General features: G+C 44.4%; 1 protein-coding gene across 2 annotated transcripts in view; it reads right to left on the bottom strand.

Annotated features, from left to right (window-relative positions):
• Nucleotides 1–27,717, bottom strand: part of UNC79 (unc-79 homolog, NALCN channel complex subunit) — a 270,207-nt gene that overhangs the window by 209,735 nt on the left and 32,755 nt on the right. The window contains exon 3 of one of the 2 annotated variants that reach the window (XM_073609763.1): nucleotides 17,843–18,147. In XM_073609763.1, coding sequence (XP_073465864.1) covers nucleotides 17,843–18,147 — 305 coding nt within the window. Of the gene's footprint in view, nucleotides 1–17,842; nucleotides 18,161–27,717 lie in introns of those variants that run through there. The other variant, XM_073609762.1, reaches the window with a different exon arrangement.

Genomic DNA, 27,717 nt, shown 5'->3' with positions numbered 1-27,717 from the left:
ATGAGGAGACAGATGTTGACTTTGACCTTAAAAGGACCAACTAAAGAGGGATTCCAGGCAACAAGTGCCCAGCATTCAATGGGCTTATAATGTTTTCCAGTAAGCCTTGCAACGGTGTGGGTGATAGCCTAGGAGAGTGTTCCAGCATCACCAGCAGGAAATTTCCAGGATCGCCAGGTCACAAACAAATGGACAGGGCTTTAAATGGGATTGCAGGGATATTTGTGCCCTGACAAAGAATGTGGTGGATCCGAGTGCTCCAAAGATGATTGTGGTGGGTCCCAATAGTCTGAGTAGGACTGTGTTGGGTCCCGGGGCTTCAATGAGGACCATGATGGGTTTTAGTGCTCTGACAAGGATTGTGGGTGGATCCCAGTGCTACAAAGATGATTGTGGTGGGTTCCAATGGTCTGAGTAGGACTGCGTTGGGTCCCAGGGCTTCAATGAGGACCATGATGGGTTTTAGTGCTCTGACAAGGATTGTGGGTGGATCCCAGTGCTACAAAGAGGATTGCGGTGGGTTCCAATGGTCTGAGTAGGACTGTGTTGGGTCCCAGGGCTTCATTGAGGATCATGAAGGGTTTCAGTGCTCTGACAAAGATTGTGGTGGATCCCAGTGCTACAAAGGTGATTGTGGTAGGTTCCAATGGTATGAGTAGGACTGTGTTGGGTCCCAGGGCTTCAATGAGGACCATGATGGGTTTCAGTGCTCTGACAAGGACTGTGATGGATCCCAGTGCTACAAAAATGATTGTGGTGGGTTCCAATGGTCTGAGTAGGACTGTGTTGGGTCCCAGGGCTTTGATGAGGATCATGATGGGTTCCAGTGCTCTGATGAGGATTGCGGTGGATCCCACCATTCCAAAAAGGATTGTGGTGGATCCCATTGCTTTACAGAGGACTTTGGTGGGCACCAGTGCTTGTGAAGATCCCAGGGAGTACATGTGCTCCAAACGGCATCACTGTGGGCCCCAGTGCTTTGATGAATATTGAGGTGGAACGGTGCTCCGAAGAGGATCATGGTGGGTTCCAGGGCTCCAAAAAGGATTGCAGGGGTCTTGAGCTCCAAAGAGGATTGTGATGGGTTCCAATGGTCTGAGTAAGATTGTGGCCGATCCCAGTGCTGTGAAGAGGAACTTTGGTTGAATTTCAGTGCTTAGAAGAGGATCCCAGTGGATCCCAGTGCTCTCAAGGATCAAAGTGTGTAACAGTACTCCAACGAACATCACTGTAGGTCCTAGTGGTCTGATGAGGATTTTGGTAGATCCCAGCGCTCTGGCGAGGGCTATGGTGGGTTCCAGTGCTCTGAAGAGAATCACATTGGGTTCCAGAGCTCCAAAGAATTACTTGAAGATGAGCAAGTATCCCCCTGCCCATAATTCTCTGGGAGATATTGGACTTTTTATGGCCTACCATACAGTGAGGAAGATTGTCTCTGCCTGCTTCAAACTGGATTCAGAAACACAAAATCTGATTCCCTAGTTCCATGGTTGGACTTCCGCCTCACATATTATACTGGACAGCAGTTTAATGATGTACTTCTGCTGCAAAATGTCTCAATGGTTACACTGGATATCAACCCAAAACATTTTAAAAACTTTGGCTGGAGTGTGGTGCTCTTCAAAACCCTGACAGAGTCATCTCCAACCACCATAAGTCCGGTTGTGCTGTAATTTGAATTCCTTCTTCATATTCTCACATCCATTAGGGAGTCCATTACCTTTTTTCAAAGATCAAGTGTAGTATCTGTCCTCATCAGTGTTCAGTAGGGGTGCTTTGCCATCATTCTGGCCTTTTGGTAGGAATGGCTGGCTGTATAGTGTCCCTGCTGGTATGATGGTGGATCTGAAGGCTAGTACCGGCCGGGACAGAAATTTGGGCACCCACAGAATGGGGGCATGAGAGTAATCCCCCCGGGAAAGACTGGAGGGGCCAGTGCCTCTTGATTTGAATGGGTCTAACTTGTCTGGCCATGGGATGGGAAGGCAGAGAATCCATTGTGTCAGTGCCGCCTGGGAGTTGGTCACCCCAGGGGTGGTCTTAGTAACACTATTGGCCTTTTGGCTAAATCCGGGGCAATTTTTGCTACCAGGCCTTTGGACCTAGCCAGTACACCTAATTTAATGTTCTCTCATGTTTTTGTCACTTTTGTCTGTGTTTCTTTTCTCACTGGATGGAGGGTGTGGGTCTTCAGGCACCCTGAAGTCTAGAAGTCTAGGGGGAGGATGTATGGCCATCAGGTTCTTTCCTCCCCTGAACCTGGGGGGGTCTCTCTTCAGGAGAGCCCCTCACCTAGTACTCATTGGTTGGCTTTGGCTAGGTGGACCAAGTTGAGCCTTGCCCTGGGGGGGTGAAAGGGGGGTCAGGGTAAGGTTCTACTCCCTTGGCGGGTGAACATGAGATACATCCTTAAGTACACTTTTTTGTGTGTGTTGTTCACATGCACTTTTTTGTACACTTAGGTGTTTTTGTTCAAATTTTTTTTCTCCTAAATTTTTTTTCCCCTTCTATTGGTTGAACTGGATGGACTTGTGTCTCTTTTTTTAACCAGAATAACTATGTAACTGGATCTGAGGGAGAGCACTGGGAACTTCATTACAGAGAGAACCTACCACCTTAACTCTGTCAAGCTGATGGGGGATTCAACTTGGTAACATCCATCAAAAAACGGAGAACCAAGTATGTGGTCAACTGAATTCCACCGAATATCAATTTTGGCCCATATTGGTATATATTATTTTTAGGTTTGTTTTACAGAGTTTCTATTTGGGTGCACTTACCTTACAAACGTAGCCTATAACCAACTTTGGCAGATCCCAGATGCCAGCACCAGGTCATGACACAAACCGGCCATGGGATGGCGCTGTGCCGTCACTAGTCCATAAGGAACATAGGACAGTGGCTCGTGCAGGTTTCTGGGACTCAGACAAACTTGGCTTTGAAAATTTTTTCCAGAAGTCTTCTCACCTGTCTCTTGTACTGAGTAACAAAACATACAGGTCAAGGTTTAGTGGATTCTAGAACAGATTTATCAAATTTATGATCAGTGTTAAAAGCCCTAACTGTACAATTAGCACCGTCTGTCAGCAACGCTTATCTCTTTACAGGCACTATACAGAGACCAATATAAATGAACCTATACAAGAATAGCAAAATGATTACACCTGTGCAGGTTTACTGGTCATAAGATTTCAATTTGCTGCTTTAATAAACTTGACTTTCCTTTGTCTTAGTGTCATAGGCAAGAGGCGAGGATTGCCGTCTGACCTCATGAGGACAATACACGGGGTCTCCCTGCTCTTTTGTGTGCATAACCACATCACATAGAAGAGCCTCGTGATTGTTGCCTTGTGATAGTTAACTTTTCAATTTATAAGTAAGATTGAGGTGTATTTAGAAAAAAAAAAATTCTCAGGGTATATTTTCTGCAGATTGAATGCTATGCCAAATTATGGCCACTAGAGGGAGCTGATGAGCATGCTGATTATATGTGATACTCGGCACCATCTAGTGACCACAATGTGGTATTTTCATTATTCACAATGTTTATTTTATCAAAGAATAGCATTCGATCTACAGGGAATATAACCCGAGAACAATAGATTTTTTTAAATAATAATAATAAAATAAATGTATTTTCTATTATTATATTTTATTTATTATTATTAAAAAAATGAAGGTGCAGAACCATCTCAAGGATGATCAGAAGAAATGGACAGCACCTGAGTTATATATATGAGTGTCACAGCAAAGGGTCTGAATACTTAGGACCATGTGATATTTCAGTTTTTCTTTTTTAATAAATCTGCAAAAATGTCAACAATTCTGTGTTTTTCTGTCAATATGGGGTGCTGTGTGTACAATATGGGGAGCTGTGTGTACAATATGGGGTGTTGTGTGTACAATATGGGGTGCTGTGTGTATAATATGGGGAGCTGTGTGTACAATATGGGGAGCTGTGTGTACAATATGGGGGGCTGTGTGTACAATATGGGGAGCTGTGTGTACAATATGGGGTGCTGTGTGTACAATATGGGGGGCTGTGTGTACAATATGGGGTGATGTGTGTACAATATGGGGAGCTGTGTGTACAATATGGGGAGCTGTGTGTACAATATGGGGTGCTGTGTGTACAATACGGGGTGCTGTGTGTACAATATGGGGTGCTGTGTGTACAATATGGGGTGCTGTGTGTACAATATGGGGGGCTGTGTGTACAATATGGAGTGCTGTGTGTACAATATGGGGTGCTGTGTGTACAATATGGGGGGCTGTGTGTACAATATGGGGTGATGTGTGTACAATATGGGGAGCTGTGTGTACAATATGGGGTGCTGTGTGTACAATATGGGGGGCTGTGTGTACAATATGGGGAGCTGTGTGTACAATATGGGGAGCTGTGTGTACAATATGGGGTGCTGTGTGTACAATATGGGGTGCTGTGTGTACAATATGGTGTGCTGTGTGTACAATATGGGGAGCTGTGTGTACAATATGGGGAGCTGTGTGTACAATATGGGGTGCTGTGTGTACAATACGGGGTGCTGTGTGTACAATATGGGGTGCTGTGTGTACAATATGGGGTGCTGTGTGTACAATATGGGGGGCTGTGTGTACAATATGGAGTGCTGTGTGTACAATATGGGGTGCTGTGTGTACAATATGAGGTGCTGTGTGTACAATATGGGGTGCTGTGTGTACAATATGGGGTGCTGTGTGTACAATATGGAGTGCTGTGTACAATATGGGGTGATGTGTGTACAATATGGGGGGCTGTGTGTACAATATGAGATGCTGTGTGTACAATATGGGGTGATGTGTGTACAATATGGGGTGCTGTGTGTACAATATGGGGTGATGTGTGTACAATATGGGGGGCTGTGTGTACAATATGAGGTGCTGTGTGTACAATATGGGGTGATGTGTGTACAATATGGGGTGCTGTGTGTACAATATGGGGTGATGTGTGTACAATATGGGGGCTGTGTGTACAATATGGGGTGCTGTGTGTACAATATGGGGTCCTGTGTGTACAATATGAGGTGCTGTGTGTACAATATGGGGTGATGTGTGTACAATATGGGGTGCTGTGTGTACAATATGGGGCGCTGTGTGTACAATATGGGGGGCTGTGTGTACAATATGGGGGGCTGTGTGTACAATATGGGGGGCCGTGTGTACAATATGGGGTGCTGTGTGTACAATATGGGGGGCTGTGTGTACAATATGGGGTGATGTGTGTACAATATGGGGTGATGTGTGTACAATATGGGGGGCTGTGTGTACAATATGGGGTGCTGTGTGTACAATATGGGGGGCTGTGTGTACAATATGGGGGGCTGTGTGTACAATATGGGGTGCTGTGTGTACAATATGGGGTGATGTGTGTACAATATGGAGTGTTGTGTGTATAATATGGGGGGCTGTGTGTACAATATGGAGTGCTGTGTGTACAATATGGGGTGATGTGTGTACAATATGGGGGGCTGTGTGTACAATATGGGGTGCTGTGTGTACAATATGGGGTGCTGTGTGTACAATATGGGGGGCTGTGTGTACAATATGGGGTGCTGTGTGTACAATATGGGGTGATGTGTGTACAATATGGAGTGTTGTGTGTATAATATGGGGGGCTGTGTGTACAATATGGAGTGCTGTGTGTACAATATGGGGTGATGTGTGTACAATATGGGGGGCTGTGTGTACAATATGGGGTGCTGTGTGTACAATATGGGGTGCTGTGTGTACAATATGAGGTGCTGTGTGTACAATATGGAGTGCTGTGTGTACAATATGGGGTGCTGTGTGTACAATATGGGGTGCTGTGTGTACAATATGGGGGGCTGTGTGTACAATATGGAGTGCTGTGTGTACAATATGGAGTGCTGTGTGTACAATATGGGGGGCTGTGTGTACAATATGGGGTCCTGTGTGTACAATATGGGGTGCTGTGTGTACAATATGGGGGGCTGTGTGTACAATATGGGGTGCTGTGTGTATAATATGGGGAGCTGTGTGTACATTATGGGGGGCTGTGTGTACAATATGGGGCGCTGTGTGTACAATATGGGGTGCTGTGTGTACAATATGGGGGGCCGTGTGTACAATATGGGGTGATGTGTGTACAATATGAGGTGCTGTGTGTACAATATGGGGGGCCGTGTGTACAATATGGGGTGTTGTGTGTACAATATGGTGTGCTGTGTGTACAATATGGGGTGCTGTGTGTACAATATGGGGTGCTGTGTGTACAATATGGGGTGCTGTGTGTACAATATGAGGTGCTGTGTGTACAATATGGGGTGCTGTGTGTACAATATGGTGTGCTGTGTGTACAATATGGGGTGCTGTGTGTACAATATGGGGTGCTGTGTGTACAATATGGGGGGCTGTGTGTACAATATGAGGTGCTGTGTGTACAATATGGGGGGCTGTGTGTACAATATGGGGAGCTGTGTGTACAATATGGAGTGCTGTGTGTACAATATGGGGAGCTGTGTGTACAATATGGGGTGCTGTGTGTACAATATGAGGTGATGTGTGTACAATATGGGGTCCTGTGTGTACAATATGGGGTGCTGTGTGTACAATATGGGGTGCTGTGTGTACAATATGGGGTGCTGTGTGTACAATATGGGGGGCTGTGTGTATAATATGGGGTGCTGTGTGTACAATATGGTGTGCTGTGTGTATAATATGGAGTGCTGTGTGTACAATATGGGGTGATGTGTGTACAATATGGGGTGCTGTGTGTACAATATGGGGTGCTGTGTGTACAATATGGGGTGCTGTGTGTACAATATGGGGGGCTGTGTGTACAATATGAGGTGCTGTGTGTACAATATGGGGGGCTGTGTGTACAATATGGGGAGCTGTGTGTACAATATGGAGTGCTGTGTGTACAATATGGAGTGCTGTGTGTACAATATGGAGTGCTGTGTGTACAATATGGGGTGTTGTGTGTACAATATGAGGTGATGTGTGTACAATATGGGGTGCTGTGTGTACAATATGGGGTCCTGTGTGTACAATATGGGGTGCTGTGTGTACAATATGGGGTGCTGTGTGTACAATATGGGGTCCTGTGTGTACAATATGGGGTGCTGTGTGTACAATATGGGGTGCTGTGTGTACAATATGGGGTGCTGTGTGTATAATATGGGGTGCTGTGTGTACAATATGGGGTGCTGTGTGTACAATATGGGGTGCTGTGTGTACAATATGAGGTGCTGTGTGTACAATATGGGGTGCTGTGTGTACAATATGGGGTGCTGTGTGTACAATATGGGGTGCTGTGTGTACAATATGGGGGGCTGTGTGTACAATATGGGGTGCTGTGTGTACAATATGAGGTGCTGTGTGTACAATATGGGGTGCTGTGTGTACAATATGGGGGGCTGTGTGTACAATATGGGGTGCTGTGTGTACATTAATGAGGAAAAAAAATGAACTTAAATGATTTTAGCAAATGGCTGCAATATAACAAAGAGTGAACAATTTAAGGGGGTCTGAATACTTGTCCCCACTGTATATATATATAATAAATTGTATATGTGGATTTAATGTACAGGGTTGACGAGCACTTAGCACTTTCGAAAGTTTTTCATGTAATTTGAATATATACATATTGGCACATATTGCTTTCCATACACTTGAGTTGATTCGTTATTTTTAGTGTGTAGGTGTTTTTTTTTTTTTTTTGCACATTTTTTTATGGCAAAGTATTAGTGAGACATTCAGTTGGTGTAAGCTGCTATTTTAGATAGAAGTCATTATAAGAGACGGTGCAGGCATCTTTGTATCTATTTTTCATAGATTACTAGTTATGAAGATTGTATACAGACAGAAGAGCTAAAAATTAAAAAAAAAGCCTTGACACAATCATTTATTAGCCATATAAAGGAAAAACAAAATTCCTTATCAATTCCCGATTCCACTCTGAATCAGTTACAAACAATGGTGGATGGTGAAAACCCCTCATATTGGGCACAGCGGGTGTACAGACCCAGGAACTCAGCAGAGGGATGGCGGGAACCCCTCATAATGGGCACAGCGGGTGTACAGACCCGGGAACTCAGCACAGGGATGGTATGAACCCCTCATAATGGGCACAGCGGGTGTACAGACCCGGGAACTCAGCACAGGGATGGTAAGAACCCCTCATAATGGGCACAGCGGGTGTACAGACCCGGGAACTCAGCACAGGGATGGTGGGAACCCCTCATAATGGGCACAGCGGGTGTACAGACCCGGGAACTCAGCACAGGGATGGTGAGAACCCCTCATAATGGGCACAGCGGGTGTACAGACCCGGGAACTCAGAACAGGGATGGTGGGAACCTCTCATAATGGGCACAGCGGGTGTACAGACCCAGGAACTCAGCACAGGGATGGTGAGAACCCCTCATAATGGGCACAGCGGGTGTACAGACCCGGGAACTCAGCACAGGGATAGTGGGAACCCCTCATAATGGGCACAGCGGGTGTACAGACCCAGGAACTCAGCACAGGGATGGTGAGAACCCCTCATAATGGGCACAGCGGGTGTACAGACCCGGGAACTCAGCACAGGGATGGTGGGAGCCCCTCATAATGGGCACAGCGGGTGTACAGACCCGGGAACTCAGCACAGGGATGGTGAGAACCCCTCATAATGGGCACAGCGGGTGTACAGACCCGGGAACTCAGCACAGGGATGGTGGGAACCCCTCATAATGGGCACAGCGGGTGTACAGACCCAGGAACTCAGCACAGGGATGGTGAGAACCCCTCATAATGGGCACAGCGGGTGTACAGACCCGGGAACTCGGTACAGGAATGGTGGGAACCCCTCATAATGGGCACAGCTGGTATACAGACCCGGGAACTCAGCACAGGGATGGGTGGAACCCCTCATAATTGGCACAGCAGGTATACAGACCAGGAAACTCAACATGGGGATGGTGGGAACCCCTCATATTGGGCACAGCGGGTGTACAGACCTGGGAACTCAGCACAGGGATGGTGGGAACCCCTCATAATGAGCACAGCAGGTGTACAGACCCAGGAACTCAGCACAGGGATGGTGGGAACCCCTCATAATGGGCACAGCGGGTATACAGACCCGGGAACAGGGCCGGTGCTACCACTAGGCAAACTAGGCAGCCGCCTAGGGCGCACTGCTGCCTAGGGCGCCCGGCCACCGGTGTTCCTACCTCCTTCTCTCTGCAGCAAGCAACTAACTCTCAGCATCAGCAAGCAGCCGCCGCTCCGTTCGCACAGTGTCAGAGGGCGCAGCGGCAATGGCGTCACTAAGGGGGGGGACAGAGGGGGCCCTGACCCCCCCCCCCCCAAATTATGCCCTCTGAGCTCACTGCAAAACATGTGAAAGGGTCTTGTTGCAGGATAGTAATAAAGGGCCCTACAACAGAAGTATAGGGCCCCAGGATATATATATAATTGCATTTTATAGTTGGCCCCCCCTACTTTTGTCCCTGTCCCCCCATGTGCCCCCCCTAAGTATAGAAGCTGGAGACGCCACTCCAGGACTGTGTTTGTGTCCTGACTCACGAATGAATGGAAGCAAGCAAACATTCATTGATGAGCGCTGGTAAGGCTGCATTGATGGGCGCTGGTGAGGCTGCATTGATGGGCGCTGGTAAAGGCTGCATTTGATTCGAACTTCATTAAAAAGGTGGGGTATACATGGGCAGGGAAAAGGGGGTGGAGCCAATGGGGGGGGGGGCGGCAAAATGAGGTTTCACCTAGGGTGTCAAAAATCCTTGCACCAACCCTGCCCGGGAACTTAGCATAGGGATGGTGAGAACCCCTCATAATGGGCACAGCAGGTGTACAGACCCAGGAACTCAGCACAGGGATGGTGAGAACCCCTCATAATGGGCACAGCGGGTGTACAGACCCGGGAACTCAGCACAGGGATGGTGGGAACCCCTCATAATGGGCACAGCGGGTGTACAGACCCGGGAACTCAGCACAGGGATGGTGGGAACCCCTCATAATGGGCACAGCGGGTGTACAGACCCGGGAACTTAGCATAGGGATGGTGAGAACCCCTCATAATGGGCACAGCAGGTGTACAGACCCAGGAACTCAGCACAGGGATGGTGGGAACCCCTCATAATGGGCACAGCGGGTGTACAGACCCCAGAACTCAGCACAGGGATGGTGGGAACCCCTCATAATGGGCACAGCGGGTGTACAGACCCGGGAACTTAGCATAGGGATGGTGAGAACCCCTCATAATGGGCACAGCAGGTGTACAGACCCGGGAACTCAGCACAGGGATGGTGGGAACCCCTCATAATGGGCACAGCTGGTGTACAGACCCAGGAACTCAGCACAGGGATGGTGGGAACCCCTCATAATGGGCACAGCGGGTGTACAGACCCCAGAACTCAGCACAGGGATGGTGGGAACCCCTCATAATGGGCACAGCTGGTGTACAGACCCAGGAACTCAGCACAGGGATGGTGGGAACCCCTCATAATGGGCACAGCTGGTGTACAGACCCAGGAACTCAGCACAGGGATGGTGGGAACCCCTCATAATGGGCACAGCGGGTGTACAGACCCGGGAACTTAGCATAGGGATAGTGAGAACCCCTCATAATGGGCACAGCAGGTGTACAGACCCGGGAACTCAGCACAGGGATGGTGGGAACCCCTCATAATGGGCACAGCAGGTGTACAGACCCGGGAACTCAGCACAGGGATGGTGAGAACCCCTCATAATGGGCACAGCAGGTGTACAGACCCGGGAACTCAGCACAGGGATGGGGGAACCCCTCATAATGGGCACAGCGGGTGTACAGACCCGGGAACTTAGCATAGGGATGGTGGGAACCCCTCATAATGTACACAGGAGGTATTCAGATATGGGAACTTGGTTCAGACTTCTCACCAATAGAGCCATTGATTGACTGTCAGGGGGTTGAACTCTTCAGCACCCACCAAACACTGAAATATCAGTTTTGAGTGGACTGGGCCTTTAATAAGACAGAAAAAGCAGTGCATACAATACTACATTCTACAGCTTTAGAATCCACAACCAAGTAACACATAATAGATATTTTAAGTGGTCACCAATGCAGTTTATATTTGTTGTTTTGCTCTAAATATTTTCACATTTGGATATAGTGAAGACTTTTATGAATTTTTCTGCAGGAATAAAAATCAGATAACAGAACAGGTATCACAGTGCCCCTAGTGGTCATATTGTGCTATTATCGTAAATAAGCCCCCTCCACCAATGTCTGTCATAATGTGGTGAGAACTCATAATGAATAACTAGACACCAACTACCCCAGGTTTGCCTGAACTGCCCCACATCTTGGCCTTCTGTCCGAACCAATAGTTTGTCCTGGCCCATGTCCTGGGATCAAAAACAACCCAACTGGCAATTTTGCGCTCGCTCACAAATAATTAAGCTGCTAACACTACATAAGAATAATGCCCAATAGATCAAAGATATAAACCAAACGTGTAGCGCTGAAGGAAAGATTGAGGCACTTGAAAAATGGCAAGATATAAAGTCAGTGCCCTGTATACAGTATGACAAAAATATAATAAATTATCTCACATTAGAATCATACAAACAAACACATATAATGTATTATAGGAAAGTCCGTGAATGGAAGACTGAATGGGTCACCAATGTTGAGTAATATATGCACCACCTTCACCGACTAAAGGCCACAAAGTCTCTGGGTAGACAACAGATGACCGATTTGTTGCGATTCAAACATATCCAAGATAAATAATGTATGGATGAGTCAACTCCAGTGCATCACACCACAGTGTCTTCACACCCGTGCAAATCACTCAGATAATATAGCTGAAGGCTTACCAGAGGGTTTGAACCCTAAACAGTATACACTGTGAGGGTCAAACCAACTTTTATTGCTCACTGGCAATAATGGGAAGACATTAACATCATGAAGAGATCACAGGGGTTCCGTGAGGCTGTATCTTCTCCAGAAGTGATCAAACATCGTCCCATGTGTGGCTCATAAAAGATATAGAAAGAGCCACATAGTGTGATACCGTAAAAGTAATGATTTATTAAAAAGAAGAATTTACACTTACATGATAAGGAAGTAAAAAAGCGCTTATACATAAAAAAGGCAGCAGTGGAGTCCATGATGTTAATGTCTTCCCATTATTGCCAGTGAGCAATAAAAGTTGGTTTGACCCTCACAGTGTATACTGTTTAGGGTTCAAACCCTCTGGTAAGCCTTCAGCTATATTATCTGAGTGATTTGCACGGGTGTGAAGACACTGTGGTGTGATGCACTGGAGTTGACTCATCCATACATTATTTATCTTGGATATGTTTGAATCGCAACAAATCGGTCATCTGTTGTCTACCCAGAGACTTTGTGGCCTTTAGTCGGTGAAGGTGGTGCATATATTACTCAACATTGGTGACCCATTCAGTCTTCCATTCACGGACTTTCCTATAATACATTATATGTGTTTGTTTGTATGATTCTAACATGTCCTGGGATCACAGCATCAACCTTATATAAGTGTGTTGCTAGGGCTTTTTCAGTGATTTTTTTATAAATATTAATATATGTAGAAGCTAGGAGTCCCCTGTGCATATGCTAATGAACTTGTTGGATTGGTTGATGAGCTCAGGACAGAAAGTGATGCTACAGGAAGTAGGGGGAAGGGAAAAGGACTCGGACAGTTATATGCTCAAGACTCAAAAAAGCACTAGTTGTTTTGCAGGACTCCAAGAAGCAGTGTGGAAGAGATCCTCCATAGAAGGAAGACAACTTCAGAATAAAGACTGAAAGAAAGAACTTCTACCAGGGGATGACACTAAATCTACCACCCAAGTTAGGTAACTTTTAGTGTTTTCTCTATTGCATACATTGTCCATGCTTATTTGCTAGAAAGGATAGATAGCTTGTGCATGTGTATATTGTATGCATATTTTGTGATACTTTGTATGCTGTGAATTGTTATTCCTACAGATGTATGTGCAGCATTTTTTGTTGTTTAGTAAACCATTAATACACTACAGAGGGCTTTTAATGCTTTCTTGCTTTTACCGCAAAGAACTTTAAAAGACAAAGCAAAAGAACGAGTTACTGCATATATAGAAGAGGGGCCCGGGTGGGACCAACCTGTAAAGCGGGCATGGAGGGCGCCCCCCCACACCTTTTTTTAGAGGCAGGGTCTGCGTAATATGGGGGTAATTTGGGTGTATCCACATAGAAAATGGATGGGCAATATGCGAACATGGGTGGAGCTAACAGTATCCCGGGATGTGGGACCATAATGCTGGTTAATGTGGCATTGATGGGTGTAATCACTGTAATATTAAAGGCTGATATCCCTGTAACATAAGCTGTAGCTGTTGTGGCAGTAATGTATTCACAATGGGGTTTACGGAGAGAATCAAAGGGGCACATGGACATATTTATGGTGGCAATAAAACAAATAACGCTAAAGCACATACATAAAATCGCTGTGATACATGGGCCTATTCACTGGGGCATTATGGGAATAATGGCTGTGACACCGGGGACATGGGTACAGTGTGAACCTCTCTCGGAGAACCTCTCAGAGGCCTCCTCAAAAAGGAGCTACATGAGATTACAATAAAAATAACACTAAATGCTAATGGTTATCTGAAGCCAAAACATTTTCTAGATAGAATGTTGAGGGGGTTAGAACCCCGGTCGGGTTCGCTATGTCTATGTCCCGTTGGAGAGATTTACCCTCTCTGTTATGGAAAATCCAAAATGAGTTAGTTGTCACCAGAACAGGAAGAGAGGAGGAATCCCAAGGACAGCTGTCTAAGAGGACTTTTCCGGTTGTGTCTACAGGTTTGGGTGGAAGACAGGTGCCGCTGGAGGCTGCCTAGCAGCAAATTACTGTGTGGTGGGTATAGAGGGAATTGCTTCCAATGGGTTATATCCCAATTGTAGGTGGTAGACTCCATTGGGGTCTAGGGCTGCTACCTTTCTGATAACAACAATGGGGACGTCACTACGGGGAAGACTTGGGTGATTGCAGAGGAGCGCCCGGTGTCCAGAAAAATGTCTCACTTAATGATTTTTATAGTTGTTTATTGAAGACAAAAGTGTACAAGTGGAGCCAACGCATTTTGGGGGAATTGTTTCCCCTTTCTTCTGGGCTTTTTGGGGTTTTTTTTAATAGTTTTTTCGCCTTTTATTATTTAAATTTCAATGTGTATGTGTTTTTATCCGCATATGTCTATAGAGACCAAACGAGGGCCAAACTTTATCCAGAAACTATATATAACACAGATTTTTGCTTTGTATCTTGTATAAACCCTGTAGACTGGCTATGGATTTTTATCATTTATCTTTTTCTCTACATACTAGCACTGAAGAGGGGGGGGGCAATTCAGAATCATGAAGTTAGACCAGTAGATATGTCTAAGAAGGTTCTCATGGATCCAGATCATGGCATACCTAGTACTAGTTGGTCTCATGGATCCAGGTCATGGTAGAGCTAGTAATAGTTGGTCTCATGGATCCAGGTCATGGTAGAACTAGTAGTAGTTGGTCTCATGGATCCAGGTCATGGTAGAGCTAGTAGTAGTTGGTCTCATGGATTCAGGTCATGGTAGATCTAGTAGTAGTTGGTCTCATAAATCCAGGTCATGGTAGTGAGGAGCACATTTTGGACAGAGAGGACAACTAGTTCACAAGAGTCATAAAAGAGGCCAGTTAGGTCAAAATGGAACAATCATCCCTACAGAGTGGTAGAGAACCTTCAACACCATCTGTCTTCCACATATAATGTCATTTTACCATCTCTACCCCAAGAGATTTGACAACATTTCACACCTTCAGCTATGGAAATTGAATCATTAACAACTTTCACCACTCCCAACCTGTTCTTGGACAATAACATCTACTTTGTCTCAAAATAACTACACTGCCAAGTAGTAGTTGCTCACATTCAACTAGAATTGTTCTGTAATGTTGAAGATGTTTCTTAGTTTTGCAATCCATCTCTTCTGTTCTAATGAGGCAAGGCAGATGCTGGTTGTTCAAGAACAGGATGAGAGATGTGAACGTTGTGGAACCCCCCTTTTATAATTATATCATCCCATCCTTGGCGTCAGAAAGTCTGCAAAGGTGTTAATTCTCCCCATTCACATGTGCTGAAAGATACCATCTATGTCAAACTGGTACAATCATCACTGAACAGGTGTGGAGCCTTTGACACCATCTTCCTTCTACATATAATGCAGTTTCAAAATATCTATCTTGACCATTTAATAGTTCACACCTTCAGCAATGTGAACAAGAGGACTGACACCTATGCAGACTTCCTGACACCAAGGATGGGATGATGTAATGAGACAGGGTAGTTCCACAACTGTCACCCCTCCCATCCTGTTCTTGGACAATCAACATCTCCCTTGATGCATTCTATGGTAATTGGATGAAAGTGTCTATGTTACCTGTCTGGACATACTGTACATGTTGGTGTATCTTCCTGACACTCATTGGAATTAAAGTGACATGGGGAAGTTACAAAAAAACAAGTTCAGTTGAATGATACTAACTACTAATAGATAAAGCAGTGGGTAACTGGTTACTCAGGGTTACTGCACTTAAGAATTGGCACATTTTATTGAATAAGGAAGTGAGGCGAAACCTTTCCAATGGAGACACTGATAGCAAAAAAAACCTGCGAGATGGCCCAACCCTACTCAACTCTATCTTTATACACCTGGATTCCAAACAATGTTTTCCCTAGCATAGCGGGTACATCATTTGTGCAGGGAGAAGCCTTAGCAGAGTTATTGTGCCCTTTTTCAACATGATTGACCTGCTTCAACCATGAATTATTGGTGATTCAAATCTTCAATCTAACATGTTTCAGATTAAGTGTGCAAGGTATCACTGAGTGAGGAAGTGAAAGGAAACCGCCCCAATGGAGATGCAGATAGCAATAACAACCCTAAGAGATGACCCAACCCTTTCCAACTCTATCCAATGCTAAGAAAAGGTTTTGGCTGGAGCTGGTATTTAAGGTTGATTTAGCTTTGCCCCTCAAGCTGCAGACCCATCACCAGCATCATCATCATGACCCAGCCCTTCCCAACTCTATCCAAAGCTAAAGACTTTAAATTCCTGGATTCCAAACTCTGTGTCCCCTAGCCCATAGGGTACCCCATTTGTGCAGGGGTAGCCTTAGCAGAGCTATTGCAACCCCAACTGAATGTGACCGTCTTCAACCATGAATCACTGATGATTTGAATCCAGCTCCTCAGCCATACATTCTCCAGATTAAGTGAACATCATATCGCCAGGTTAGGAAGGAAGGAGAAACATCCCCAATGGAAACAGAGAACCCTGAGAAATATGACCCAACTCTTCCCAACTCTATCCAAAGCTAAAGACTTCTTATTCCTGAATTCCAAACTCTGGGTCCCCTAGCCCATAGGGTACCCCACTGATGCAGAGAGTAGCCTTACTGGAACAATTATGGCCCGACCAAATGTGATTCACCTCCTTCAACCATGAATTACTGAGGATTTGATATCAGTGTCTCAGCCATACATGCTCCAGATTAAGTGCATATGAGATCACCAGGTTAGGAAGTGAGGAGAAACCTCCCCAATGGAAACACAGAGAGCAATAAAAACCCTGGATTGATGACCCAACCCTTCCCAACTCTATCCAAAGCTAAGAAAAGATTTTGGCTGGAGATGGTATGGAAGGTTGATTTGGTTGTGCCCCTCAAGCTGCAGACCCATCAGCAGCAGCATCACGACCCAACCCTTCCCAACTCTATCCAAAGCTAAATACTTCCTATTTCTGGATTCCAAACTCTGGGTCCCCTAGCTCATAGGGCACCCCATTGATGCAGAGAGCAGCCAATTATGGCCCAACCAAATATGATTCACGGCCTTCAACCATGAATTACTGGGGATTTGAATCCAGTGTCTCAGCCATACATGCTCCAGATTAAGTGCGCATGATATCTCCAGGTTAGGAAGTGAGGAGAAACCACCCCGATTGAAACACAGAGAGCAATAAAAACCCAACCCTTCCCAACTCCATCCAAAGCTAAAAGCTTTCTTTTCCTGTATCCCAAACTCTGGGTCCCCTACACCATAAGGTACTCCCATTCGTGCAGTGAACAGCTTTATTGGAGCTATTGCACCCCAAATGAATTTGATCTTCTTCAACCATGAATTATTGATGATTGGAAATCAGTGCCTCAGCCATAGATGCTCCAAATTAAGTGTGCATGATATCACAAGGTTAGGAAGTGAGAATAAACCTCCCCAATGGAAGCACACTTAGCAAAACATCATTGAGAGATGACCCAGCCCTTCCTAGCTCTATCCAAAGCTAAAAAAAAAAAGTGTTTGGTTGGAGCAGGGATTTAAGGTTGACTTGGTTGTTCCTCTCAAGCTCATCATCATCAGCACTCAACCCTTCCTAACCCTATCCAAAGATAAACACTTTCTATTCCTGGATTTCAAACTCTGGGTTCCCTAGGGTACACCATTTCTGCAGCCCTACCAGAGCTACTGCAGTAGGACTAAATGCGATTGACCTTCTTAAACCATGAAATATTGAGGTTTCGAATCCATTGCCTCGGCCATACATGCTCCAGATTAAGTGTGCCTGATATTACGAGGTTAGGAAGTGAGAAGAAACTTCCCCAATGAAAGCACAGATAGCAATAAAACCACGAGAAAATGACCCGACCTTTCCCCAAAAAGGTTTTGTCTGAAGCTGAGATTTAAGGTTGACTTGGTTGTGCCTCGCAAGCTCCAAACCCACCACTATCATCATCATCACCATTTTCATAAAGCAATAGTAATAAATTCTTACCATGTTGGCCATGTTGGAGTAAGGGCACCAGGTCCAACAAGGTAACCAATGTCACATAGAGCCCCTGATAATCCAAAGAAGGGTACTCGGACAATTGGGCATCGCGGCTTTGTTGGCCTCGTTCCGATGGAGAATCTCGCAGGACGCTGTAAAGGAGGGAGCGAGTAACAGTAGGATTGATGGAACTGACCTGTGGTCTTAGAGATGGGGTGAGTGGGAATGGCACAGGGAAAAGACACATAGTCATGGGCACTGTCAAATTGGAGGCATCTTGATTGTCCTTCTTGCCTGACCGGGACAAAATGCTGTTGAGGGGACAAAGAAAAAAAAGAGACAACAAAGACACAAAAAAACAGCACATTACATTGAAATGACACTATAAAACAAAGAATAAAAGACCAGATACGCACCACATAAGATGCAATGTCTACCATATCAGAAGCTACGGCTAAGATTCGCTAAGATCACTTTCACTCTCGGCAACAAAGAAAATTCAGCAATTCGGACAATTTTAATCTTGTGTTGAATAACCTCATTGCATCTCATGTGTTATCTGGTTCATAAGGAGCAAAAATATAAGGATGCATGTTTCAGTGCCCCACCCAGGCTTCGGAGGCGGGTCCATCGGCAAAACCCACGCCCAACTAGTATCTCGCCAGGAAACTCAAAATGTCCGAAATCAGTACTTTTGCTTTTAACAATTCAAGAAAGTCGATTTTCCAATTTCTTTCTCTCGATTTTATTTTTTCTTTATTTTTCTTTATTTTTTTTTTTTTATTAGTTAACAATGGTGACAAAATTTGGCCCCGCGAAATATAGGTGTGGCACTTTGAGAAACATGTTTTTAGCAAGTAATAAACATGTAAGTTTATTAAGAAGTCTTCTTAAAAAACACATGTTTATTGCACCAAAATAATGTCTGTATGTAATTTTATGATACTGCTTCATGACATTCCGTCAGTATCATTTGGCGTAATGATTCGACAGGCACATGAATTAAGAAAATCATATTTCTTTCTAAAAATGTTTACTAAAGCTACAGGGAGGAAGCTTTGGGAAAATAAGAATATAATTGATGATTTTGTTGCAGTAAGGTGAGCTAATGGTAATGGCAGATTTCGTGCTTCGAAATTTAGCATTCTCTAGGTTTGGGAGGGAAACATTGGACTTTAGCAATACAAACACTATTTTGTTGTTACCTTCTGACTATGCAAAACAACATTGTCATTGACAGTCGCTAGAATACCACCATTCCCTTAAGTTTATGAAGTCTACTGTATAGGAAGGACAAGCGCTCTTCAAAAGGACAAGCACTGCGAATTAAGTTTATCAACACCAAAAATAGAAGCAGGAATCCGTCTGGGTATCTATTCCAGAGGTCATGGCTATTTTCTGTTCTATAAAGGATATTCTCATTATGTCAGGGCCTGGACCTCAACCTGCGACCTCTTGCTGTGTCTAGCAGCAACTCTTCTTGGGGAGCCACCTAAGATGCTAAATAGCTCTTTTGGGATCCGATAGAGCAGCCTTTCTCAACCTTTTTCAACACAGGGGAAACCTTGAAATGACTTTTTGGTCTCAGGGAACCCCTGCTAAAACTTACTACATCTACAACTCATGATACATTAGTGTGATGATCAGTGGGAAGAATGTTCCTTACACTTGTGGACATTGGGAAGAATTACCCCCCTTACAGATAGCTAAAAAGATCAATGGTGTCAGTGGGAACTTATCCGCGAGGTAGAACTTGCTCGTTGCTCAAGGAGCCCCTAGCAACCTCTGGAGGAACCCAAGTTGAGAAACCCTGCATTAGACAATCTTGCCTCGTACCTTGTTTTTCATGAACTCTTTGATTCTCACATAAACTTCCTATTTAAGCCATACCTATTTACTTCTTGTTTGCCAGGTTATTGTGCTCTCTCAAGCCAATATCTCGCTCTTGTCACCCATTCTGCTGTCCATATCTTCACTACCATTGGTTACTGACCTTTGGCTTGTTCCTCGACTACACTTCTGCTTGATCCCAACCTACAACCACTTGATACCGACCTTTGGCTTGTTTACTGACTACACTTCTGATTGACTCCTACCTGTTATCTCTGCTACTGGAACCCGGCTTGCTCACCTCCTGGTGGGGCGATCCTGAGGACCGTGACCTGGTACTAACACGCAGCAAAAACCACCTCCACCATGAGGAGCTCTGATGAACACTGGTTAGTGCTTAGACCAGCCTTTCTCAACCTTTTCAACAAAGAGGAACCCTTGAAATAACTTTCCAGTCTCAGGGAACCCCTGCTAAAAATTACTATATCTACATTTCTTGAAACATTATTGTGATGGTCAGTAGGAAGAATGCTCCTCATACTTGTGGCCTTTGAGAAGAATTACCTTGTTACAGATAGCTAAAAAGATCAATGGTGTCAGTGGGAACTTATCTGGGAGGCATAAATTGGTCATTGCTCAAGGACCCCCTAGAAATCTCTGGAGGAACCCTAGGATTCCATGGAACCCTGGTTGAGAAACCCTGGCTTAGACCCTGCACCTCAGCGAGCCCATGTCATCTGCTAGGGTAACCTGCTTATGTACTTATCCTGCTGGTCAATGGGAGCCTCTCTACTGCTATAGCTACTGGTCTCCGAGCTTTACTCAAGATTTGGCTACAGTTCTATTATCATGGAGTGTTAGCTGCAGTTTTAAACAAGTTTTTAGCTGGGGCAAGAAGTAAAGGAAGAACATGGATACAAGCTGCAATATAGGAAAAAATTAATTGCGCTTTTTACATGTATGCTGTCATGGGTTGGCATCAGGAAAGGAAAATTACGGTAAGTATTCAATCCAATTATTCATTTTCCTGGCACCAACATAGCAGCATACATGGAGTAGGTGGGGATACTATCACATGTATGTTACCAATAATTGGTGCCAAGAAAATTACGATAAATCTTCTGGGGTTTTTTGGAAGTGTTAGAAATTTCTTTCAGGCTTTAATACTGGTCTGTGTCCCTCATGTCTTCACTTCCTGTCCCTGTTAAGATGAGAAGTAAGGTGGGCCCAATGCCTGGAATAATGCAGGCCTTGGTGGGAGAATACAATTGTTTATTGAAAGTGTGAGAACACACAAATGGAGCCAACGCGTTTCAGGGGAAACAGCCTCCCACATCTTCAGGGCTGCAGGTACGTGCTAATGGAGATGGATGAACTCTGCGGAAGTACCAGAATACTTGAAAATGGCAAATTCCAGCTTGTGTAACACAGAGGTTTGCTTCTGCGGAGTTCATCCATCTCTATTAGCATGTACCTGCAGCCCTGAAGAAGGGGGGGGCTATTTCCAAAACGCGTTGGCTCTATTTGTATGATCTCACACTTTCCATAAGCAATTGTATTCTCCCACCAAGCGCTGTATTATTCCAGACACTGGGCGCCCCTTCCTTCTCATCCAAACACTGGTTCTACTGAAGTGACCACCTCATTGTATCAGTAAGGTAGCAGCACAAACCTCTCAAGGGAGATCAGCACCACCACATAACCGCGGATGCACCCAATAATTCTCGGCAACCATTTGACCCAGTCCAGCGTGGTCTCTAGCTCGGATTTGTACCTGTCAATTACTTAGATCTCACCTCAATCTTGGGGTCACCAGTTTATTACCCATTTTTTAACATTCTCTTCATTCTTTCTCCAGTTTTAATCTACATGAATGACTTTCTATGCCATAAAATGTATTTTTTATGTAAATAGATATTCCTCCTCATCCTATCTACGAATCTTTCTGATGGTCACATACAGATTCCTGGGGGGGTGTCCTTTTGCAGAGCGCTTGTGCTCAAATTGAAGAAAACATACTAAAATCATAAATCTAGACATTAGCTGTATTAGCTGTATACTGATCGTTCAATAATTCACATTTCTTTCTCTCAATAAACAATAGTAATACCCCTCTAAGATTCTGAAAAGCTAACACATTCTAAAAAAAATACACATTTACAATATTATAACATTTGTAGTCGTAGTCATTAAACTGTTCAGAAATATAACTTTGCAACACATTTCATGGAATACACATGATTAAGCCTTTTATGTTTATAAAAGAGTTGTTGCCATTGGGGGGGGGGGGGGGGGGGGGCTCTGTTGGATTCTCAGCAGGGTCAATGAAACCTGGGGGTCAATTGTTCCTCCATTCAAAGCAACCAATCAGGTTTCAGCATTTAAATACTGAAAATGCATTTGTTTTTTGTTCTGGAGACCCTTTAGACACCTATTGACAAGCCTTCTCCAAGAGTCTAGCTGTCCCATCTTTAACATCCAACAGCACCCAAATTTTTTTTTTGTTTTTATGGGCACTGCTGGGTTACATCACCTACCTACCCAGTTGTTATATCACATACAATCCCCAGCGGTATCCCACAGTAGTCTGTAATTTCACCAACTCCAGTCCATCCATGGGAGAGTTGTCACCTTCACACTACTAGACCCAAGAACATAACTACAGGCATAGCAGATCATGCTGGTGCTATGGGGCCCAAAAGCACAAAGAGCCCAAAAAGATCATGACAGCATAGTTGAATCTATAATGGGCACAGAACTAAGCCTTCTGTTGGGATTATTCCAAAGAACTACAAAAAACTAAAATACTGTATCAGTTTTGGATGTACCTGGCCTACAGTTGGGATCAGAAATTGCTAGCTGTGACTATTATGAAGAGACATTGGTCAAGGTACCGGTAAGGTCAACAGCATCATGGAGAGACATTGGTTAAGATACTACCAACAGGTCAAGAGCATCATGAAGAGATATTGGTCAAGATGCCACTGAGATGTCAACAGCATCATGGAGAGACATTGGTCAAGATGCCACTGAGAGGTCAACAACATCATTGAGAGACATTGGTCATGATACCACTGAGAGGTCAACAGCATCACGGAGAGACATTGGTCAAGATACTACCAACAGGTCAAGAGCATCATGAAGAGACATTGGTCAAGATGCCACTGAGATGTCAACAACATCATGAAGAGACATTGGTCACGATGCCACTGAGAGGTCAACAGCATTATGGAGAGACATTTGTCAAAATGCTACTAAGAGGCCAACAGCATCATGAAGAGACATTGGTCACAATACCACTGAGAGGTCATCAGCATCTTGGAGAGGCATTAGTCAAGATGCTACCGAGAAGCCAACAGCATCATCTAGAGACATTGGTCAAAATGCTACTAGAAGGTCAACAGCATTATGGAGAGACATTGGTCAAGACACCACTGAGAAGTCAACAGCGAAAGTGCCAAAATCTTTACAACTTTATCTAATGCAAAAGACAGCATAAAAGACTTCATACCTTCAGATGTAATTATATGGGTGTTACAATTTCTGATGTAATCTGATTTACTGCAACCGTGGTTCCATTGACTATTCCTTCCAACTAGTGAAGTCTAAAAGCCTAACTCCAGATAAATCTTTTTTTATATTTTTTTTTATAGCTCAAGGAAGAGTTAAAACTTCTGCCAGGTGTTTATTTCTCTTTGTAACACCATTAAGGGGATTACCCCTTGCTTCCTGTCCTTGTGTCAACCGTAATGAAACAGGAAGAACAGTTGTCACAGGATGGAAAGGCCGGGACAGCAATAATAACCCTAACTTCATTCTACTAAAGATGGTCTTTGTCTTTGTTTGGAGAGATTTCCTTCTCACTTCCTGTCCTGATGGGAATTATGGAAAAATATCCTTAATAGAAACCTGGCAATAAAACCCTGACAGATGCTCTAAACCTTTCCGGCTCAATCTAAAACGAAATAAGAAGTATTAACAGGAGTTAGGATTTGATATAGTTCACAATATATTTTATTACTCAACCAATATATACTCAGAACCATCACAGTAATTCATATTACATGAGAACCCCCAATGGCAACTCAAGCTACAGTTATATCCGACTAAGGAGTACCGGCAGTCACAGTGGAGGACGACATTTTGATGGGTGGGCCAATATTTGGCACATTCACTTACAAGGACGTCAAGGCCTCATTGTAGCACAAGGCACCAAGAGGTCTCTTGTTCCTAATGATATGGCTTTATCTCCAAAAAGTCCCTCAAAATGCCCGCCTTCATTATGCACGGTTGGCATCCTTTCAAAATCATTTACAGTATAAAGATCTGCAAACTGATATCACTTATCTGTCAGCAACAGTAACTGTTTTGCACATTTTAATCAAGTTCTATAGGCTTTGAAGAATGGAGCTGATTCACTAAGGGGCCACATTTCTCCAACTTGGATGGTTCATGTTTGCCTTCTTCTGCCTAATTTGGCCAAAATAAAGACTTGGGAGACACAGGAGCTCCTAGGCCCATAGGGATACATTGCGTCTGCAGTCCCTTCAATGGGAAACGGTCCTTTAAAAGGAGGCTTGAAGTGCCCTTAATACATGCTAAAGTGGCCTCTCGGGCAGATGAAGCAATTTTAGCATCAATGAGGAAGGAAAAGAAGTCTCAGAAGAGTGGAAGCAGCCTCAGCCTAGACTCTGTCCAGGCACACCTCCCCGACATGTTACGCCACCCCATCCACAGGGTTTCCCATGACTAAGCCCCATGGGTGGAGCGTAACATGTCAGGGGTGTGGCCTGGACGGTACTTTAAAGGAGGCTTGAAGTGCCCTTAATGCATGCTAAAGTGGCCTCTCGGGCAGATGAAGCAATTTTAGCATCAATGAGGAAGGAAAAGAAGTCTCAGAAGAGTGGAAGCAGCCTCAGCCTAGACTCTGTCCAGGCACACCTCCCCGACATGTTACGCCCCCCATCCACAGGGCTTCCTATGACTAAGCCCCGTGGGTGGAGCGTAACATGTCAGGGGTGTGGCCTGGATGGAGTCTAAAGCTGAGGCTACTTCTACGCTTTACATGAGGGTTTCGTGTGACGTGTGGCTTCTGGGACTTTTTTTTCTTCTTAATTGACTTCTTTGGAGCGGAGATGAGTACTTTCCTTCCCTGCACTCTTATCAGCATATAGGGACCTATTAGAGCCTAAAGTGGTACCCTTTTTTATTTTTTTTATTTTAGCATGTCTTAGTGTACTTTCTCCTGTCACTGGCTCTGGTGTTATGGCATTTGGCCTATTTAGACAAAAATAGTGCCTAACCACTTCCTGTCCAAGGTACGTCACATGACATCCTGGACTTTGAGTGGTGATATCTGAATGATGGGCGCAGCTGCAGGCATCATCCAGATATCTTTTTCAGCCGGCGATTCCCTGCACCGTAAGAACAATCATAGCGGCAGTTCATTCGCTTGATCGTTCTTACAGGCGGCGGACCCCCTCCGAGGTAACAGCTCCCTTCACGCCTCCCTCCGGTGCTTCTACGGCGAGCCGGAGAAGGAATCCACCGGTGCCAGAAGTTGAGCATAGAGATTTCCAAGGGACTGATGGTCTCCTTCGGAGGCCCAGGTACGACGTTACGTCACGTCCGGCCCGGCGGAAGTAAACATTGCCGGGGACTCGGCTGGAAAGGCCGAGATCTTTTTTTTCTTTTGATCTCGGTCTTTCCTGCCTGGAGGAGAGTTGTGGGGTCTCCATAAAGAGGACCTGTCATGCCCTATTCCTATTACAAGGGATGTTTACATTCCTTGTAATAGAAATTTAAAAAAAAAAATTTTAAGGGAACGTGTAAAAAAAAAAAAAAAAAAATTCTAATAAAATAAACAATAAAAAAAAAAAAAAAAATTGTTAAAGCGCCCCCCGTCCTGGGTGCTCGCACACAGAAGCGAACGCATAAGTACATCGCGCCCACATATGTAAACGGCGTTCAAACCACACATGTGAGGTATCGCCGTGAACGCTAGAGCGGGAGTAACAATTTTAGCCCAAGACCTCCTCTGTAACTCTATAAGCAGGAAGCCTGTAAAAAAAAAAAAAAAAAAATGTAAAGCGTCGCCTATGGAGATTTTTAAGTACTAAAGCTTGGCGCCATTCCACAAGTGTGCGCAATTTTAAAGCGTGTTAGGTATCTATTTATTCGGCGTAACCTCATCTTTCAAATTATACAAAAAAAAATTGGGCTAACTTTACTGTTTTTTTTAATTCATGAAAAAAATATGCGTTTGAAAAATCGCTGTGCAAATACCGCGCGACGTAAAAAGTTGCAACAGCTGCCATTTTTTTTCCCCTAGGGTCTCTGCTAACAAAACAAAAAAACATATATAATGTTTGGGGGTTCCGAGTAATTTTCTAGAAAAAAAAAAAAGGATGATTTTTACATGTAGGAGCGACGTGCCAGAATTGGCCTGGATGGGACTTTTTTTTTTTTTTCTGGCCCAATTTTGTAGATAAAAGGCAAACAGTCAACATGTGGAAAGTGCAGATCTACTAAATAAGTGTAAACTTCATTCTCAAAAATATTTTTCTTTTATGGTTTTCTTGTAATCAAATCATTCACAAAGTCACCGGTCTGGGAAGAAGTTTGCACCCCCTAGTAAAGATACGTTCCTTAGAAAAATCAGCTCCAGCTGTCTCACCTACCGCCCTCTCCGAGGGTAGAAATAACATTGCCAATGTTTGTCCTCTCTGCTATTCAAACCAAAAGATTCAGTAAATACAGCGTCCCTCAGCAACCAATCACCACCCCTCTTTTCACCGCTCTGGACAATGGCATGCTGAAATGTGATTGGTTGCTGTGGGTTGTGAGTTATCACTGTAAGCCTGGTGTAAAGGAGTCATTCTGGATCAATACGGTTTCTGTTAATCAATGCCCGGTGGATGAAAAGTCACCCTTTTGCTGACGGCGGCGCTGGACTTCGCTGAGCCCCGAAACCGCGAGAATGGAAGTGACTTTCGGGATGAAGTGTGAAGATTGTGAGCAAAACCGCAACATGCGCTCCACCATACATACCGCTGTGTGCGATACCCGCCCCCCACCCCCGACACCCCAAATTATGGGACCAACAGCTAAAGAAATGGTGCTAACCTGATATATGATATCCGACCACCAGGGGGAAGCACCCATATATGTCTATTAAAGGGTCAGTCTACCCAAAACTGATCTGTCCGTCTTCAATAAAAGGCTGGAGAGATAAAACTGAGATCTGGGAATTGCACAAAAAATACTCTTCATGTAATCCTAACACTTACCCTTTGTGTAATCCCAACACTTACCCTTCATGTAATCCTAACACTTACCCTCCATGTAATCCTAACACTTACCCTTCATGTAATCCTAACACTTACCCTTTATGTAATCCTAACACTTACCCTCCATGTAATCCTAACACTTACCCTTCGTGTAATCCTAACACTTACCCTCCATGTAATCCTAACACTTACCCTTCATGTAATCCTAACACTTACCCTCCATGTAATCCTAACACTTACCCTCCATGTAATCCTAACACTTACCCTCCGTGTAATCCTAACACTTACCCTTCATGTAATCCCAACACTCACCCATCCTGTAATCCCAACACTTACCCTTTGTCTAATCCCAACACTTACCCTTCGTGTAATCCTAACACTTACCCTTCGTGGAATCCTAACACTCACCCATTCTGTAATCCTAACACTTACCCTTTATGTAATCCCAACACTTACCCTTCATGTAATCCTAACACTTACCCTTCATGTAATCCTAACACTTACTCTTCATGTAATCCTAACACTTACTCTTCATGTAATCCTAACACTAACCCTTCATGCAATCCTAACACTTACCCTTCGTGTAATCCCAACACTTACCCTTAATGTAATCCTAACACTTACCCTCCGTGTAATCCCAACACTTACCCTTCATGTAATCCTAACACTTACCCTCCGTGTAATCCTAACACTTACCCTTCATGTAATCCTAACACTTACCCTTCATGTAATCCCAACACTCACCCATCCTGTAATCCTAAC

The sequence above is a fragment of the Aquarana catesbeiana genome, linkage group LG13, assembly GCF_042186555.1.
Source record: "Aquarana catesbeiana isolate 2022-GZ linkage group LG13, ASM4218655v1, whole genome shotgun sequence".
Classification (NCBI taxonomy): domain Eukaryota; kingdom Metazoa; phylum Chordata; class Amphibia; order Anura; family Ranidae; genus Aquarana; species Aquarana catesbeiana.
The sequence above is the reverse complement of the archived record's forward strand: the minus strand, read 5'-3'. Positions and strand labels throughout refer to the sequence as shown.